Below are 3,837 nucleotides of genomic sequence, written 5' to 3' on the forward strand. Positions count from 1 at the left end.
AAAAGATGGTTTTAAAAAGCACTCAGTAGTGCCTGGGTGACTGAGTCGGTTAAGCATCCAACTTGATGTCAGCTCAAGTCATGATCAGGGTGATGGGACTAAACTAGGCTTTGGGTTCTGGGCTCAGCGTGGAGTCTGCTTGACCCTTTCCCCTTTTCTTCCCGCCTTCCCTACTTGTGCTTTCTCTGTAAAATGAGTAAAGGAAATGCAAAAATATAAAGAGGAAAGAAAGAAAGAAAGAAAGAAAGAAAGAAAGAAAGAAAGAAAGAAAGAAAGAAAGAGAAAGAAAAGAAAGAAAGAAAGAAAGAAAGAAAGAAAGAAAGAAAGAAAGAAAAAAGAAAGAAGAAAGAAAGGAAGAAAGAAGAAAGAAAGGAAGAAAGAGAAAGCAGTGTGGTATCCCTGGGGAGAGTATATTTTTAGGGGGCAAGTAGAAAAACAATAAAACTAACTGGTAAGTTATTGCCATACGTGAAGAACAGATGAGGATATTATGTACCAAGACAGTGGTAGCGTACAGTGTGTAGGTGAGAAGTGGGCAGGTCTGGGTACGTTTGAGGCAGGAAATGATAGAAAGAGATGAAGGATTTGATAGCCAGGAGAGGGAAGGAAAGACAAGAAACAAGAAAGACTCTTGGGAGTCTTCCTAAGTAATCCTGTAATTGCTGAACTGATTTTATGATACCAGGAGTAAATGGATTTATGAGGAAAATGATATCTTTTTGTCATAATTTGAATTTTTGGGTTAAAGATGAAGATATCAAATATGAGGCTGTATCCATCAGTCTGTGCTCACAGGGGAGGTGAGAACACTGAAGTGCAAATTTCAGCCTACCTTACGGAATAAAAATTAACACTATCCTCCCTCTCAGGGACATTACAATGCAGTATGTAACAGAGACCTTAGCCAGTTATGTAGGCTTATGAATATGACATTGTAAATTGAATAAATTATATAAAGATAAATGTATTTACCAACACAATAGATAAGTGAGGAAAATCTGTCTCAGGTAACGGATCCTTGAAAAGTGATGGTTGAGTTGCAGAGGAAAAATATAGTATTATTTTACAAATGGGAGGAAGATGTTGAGGAGAAGACGGAAAGAAAAGAACTCTGTGAAAAGAACACCTTAGGCAGAGAGAATATCTGGAGAAATATCTCATGAAAGAAGACAATTGTGCTTTTGAGAAGGAAAAGGACCTCAAGGGGAATACATTTTTCTCCAAAGGGTAAAGACTCCATTCATTCAAGGAAGGACAGAAAGAAAAATATTGGACTAGATTATTTCACATGGAGAGGGGCTCAGGGCAAGAAAGAACAGCACAGGGGACTCTAGAAGGGGTCTGACAGGGACAGAGGGTGCATTATGAAGAAAGGTAGCCTGAGGAGCTGCTTAGTGTGCTAGAATGACTAAATTGAGGAAGAGGAAGAGGAAGACAGAATCTGGAGCTAATTGAACATGTTGGAAGGATGAGATGAAACAGAAGCCAGAATTGATTTTGAAACACCTGCCTATATTCTAAAGCCTTCAGTCTTTTTATGATGACTCCCAGGGTCAGAATCCCAAGCAGGAAAACAATGTGGGGAAGAAGTCAATGAATGCCGTTGCCAGGAGGCTTTTTAAAATTCTGGAATTACCTCTGCCACATTGGCCTTATTTCTAGTCTTTTGAATGCTAGGATCTAAGGAAGAGAAAAAACCTGCTCATCCCTTCCATAAATTGATATTCAGTGAATATTGAACTTACTGATTGAATGAATAAATAAGTGGGTGAAGAACACTGGGCTGATGTCAGAAGCTGAAAGCTTTTAGCCCAAGTCTCTGAGTCACAAGGGCACAGTTAAGCTGAACATCTCAGAGCGAGAGCTCTCCTGGGAGATTCTTCTCCAAAGGCCTCATGCATAAATATTCCTCTCTTCTTGTCACTGCACAGAAAAAGTAATTGTTGGCTGTGTCATCTGGAGTGGAAAAAAACAAACAAACAGGGGTGTCTTTCCTAAGGATTATTTGGAGGAATTATTCATTTGGAGACAGCAGAAAATGGAGAGTTAGGGGTACACAGCAACTAGACTTTGGAAAGACTTTGGATACTTAAACACTAAATGTTACTCTTCATTTTAAGTGCTTAATAAATTGGAGAGAGGAAACTAATAATTGCTTTGAGAACCTCAGCTCTCACTTTTACCGGTACTCCCTTTCCTCAGAATCCCTGAGAAAATATCCCAGGCAACATAGCCTCTCTGGAAATTAGCTTCTTACTCTGGTCTCCTCATTTTCACTTGTAGCTTCTAAGGATATAATGTGCCTCCAGTGGATGAATAATGGCTCTTACATGACATGAGGAGGACATTATTCTCTTCCAGGCAGCTGATAATACATCTCTAAAGAAGAGAGTTGCTCAGCTAGTATTTCATACACTCAGTTAACTATAGCATAATTTTATTTACTCAGAAATTTCACCTAATTCATATGAACTTGGAGCATTTCCTTGGAAAATCCCTTTCTTACTGCCTGGAAGAGGTATCCCTGTGCCAAAAGGATGGTGTTGGGAAGTTCTAGCCTAAATTCTTCCTCCTTCCTTCTCACGGGATTTTCTGGCCTGGAGCAGCAATATCCTTGGATCTCCATTCCCTTCTCCACTATCTACGCCATGGTGCTTTTGGGCAACTGCCTGGTGCTGCACGTGATCCGGACTGAGCCGAGCCTGCACCAGCCCATGTTCTACTTCCTGGCCATGCTGGCCCTCACTGACCTGTGCATGGGGCTGTCCACGGTGCACACGGTGCTGGGCATCCTGTGGGGGTTCATTCGAGAAATCAGCCTGGATTCGTGCATTGCCCAGTCCTACTTCATCCATGGTCTTTCCTTCATGGAGTCCTCTGTCCTCCTTACTATGGCCTTTGATAGGTATGTCGCCATTTGCAATCCACTGCGGTATTCCTCCATTCTGACTAATTCCAGGATTTTCAAAATCGGGCTCATCATAGTGGGTAGGAGTTTCTTCTTTATTACACCCCCCATCATCAATCTGAAATTTTTCCATTACTGTCATTCCCATAGCCTCTCTCACTCGTTCTGCCTACACCAGGACCTTCTGCGTCTAGCTTGCTCAGACATCAGGTTTAATAGCTACTATGCCCTGATGTTGGTCATTCTCACGCTGTTGTTGGATGCTGTTCTCATCCTTTACTCCTATGTGCTGATTCTTAGGGCAGTCCTGGCAATTGCCTCTCAGGAGGAACAGCATAAATTATTTCAGACCTGCATCTCCCACCTGTGTGCTGTTCTCGTGTTCTATATCCCTATCATTAGCTTAACAATGGTGCACCGTTTTGGCAAGCATCTCTCACCTGTGATCCATGTACTTATGGGCAACATCTACATCCTTTTCCCACCTTTGATGAACCCCATCATCTACAGCGTCAAGACCCAGCAGATTCGGAGCAGAATGCTCAGACTCTTTTCTCTGGATATGTGTCGAGTTGCCTAGGGCTTTTGAAGAATAAAACAGCAGCTTTAATTAACACACAGTATGTAATACCAAAAAGGAATTTTGTTTTAGTTAAGTAGTCCAGAGTCTAGGATTCTTGATTTTAAACACATTTAAACATAAATCGAGAGAATCACCTATGAACAAATGCTATTTTAACTTATGTTTGGTAGTAAATCATTCTTAGGGCTGGAGTTGGGAGACTCCTTGAAACATTCCAGAAATTTTCTACCAACTATGGATTTATGTAAAATGAGATATTATATGTTCCTGCCACAAGTATATCCAAGAGATGATAAAACTAGTTCATGTGCCCAAAATGGAAATCAAGCACTTTCTTTGCATTGAA

The 3,837-nt window shown here is 40.9% G+C and overlaps 1 protein-coding gene across 1 annotated transcript; it reads left to right on the forward strand.

Annotated features, from left to right (window-relative positions):
* Positions 1–2,537: 2,537 nt before the first annotated feature.
* On the forward strand, positions 2,538–3,488 carry LOC144295387 (olfactory receptor 51V1-like). Its single transcript, XM_077867778.1, has one exon. The coding sequence runs from the start codon at positions 2,538–2,540 to the stop codon at positions 3,486–3,488; it is 951 nt and encodes a 316-aa protein (XP_077723904.1).
* The last annotated feature ends 349 nt before the right edge of the window (positions 3,489–3,837 follow it).

Source organism: Canis aureus, chromosome 23 (genome assembly GCF_053574225.1).
Source record: "Canis aureus isolate CA01 chromosome 23, VMU_Caureus_v.1.0, whole genome shotgun sequence".
Taxonomy (NCBI): domain Eukaryota; kingdom Metazoa; phylum Chordata; class Mammalia; order Carnivora; family Canidae; genus Canis; species Canis aureus.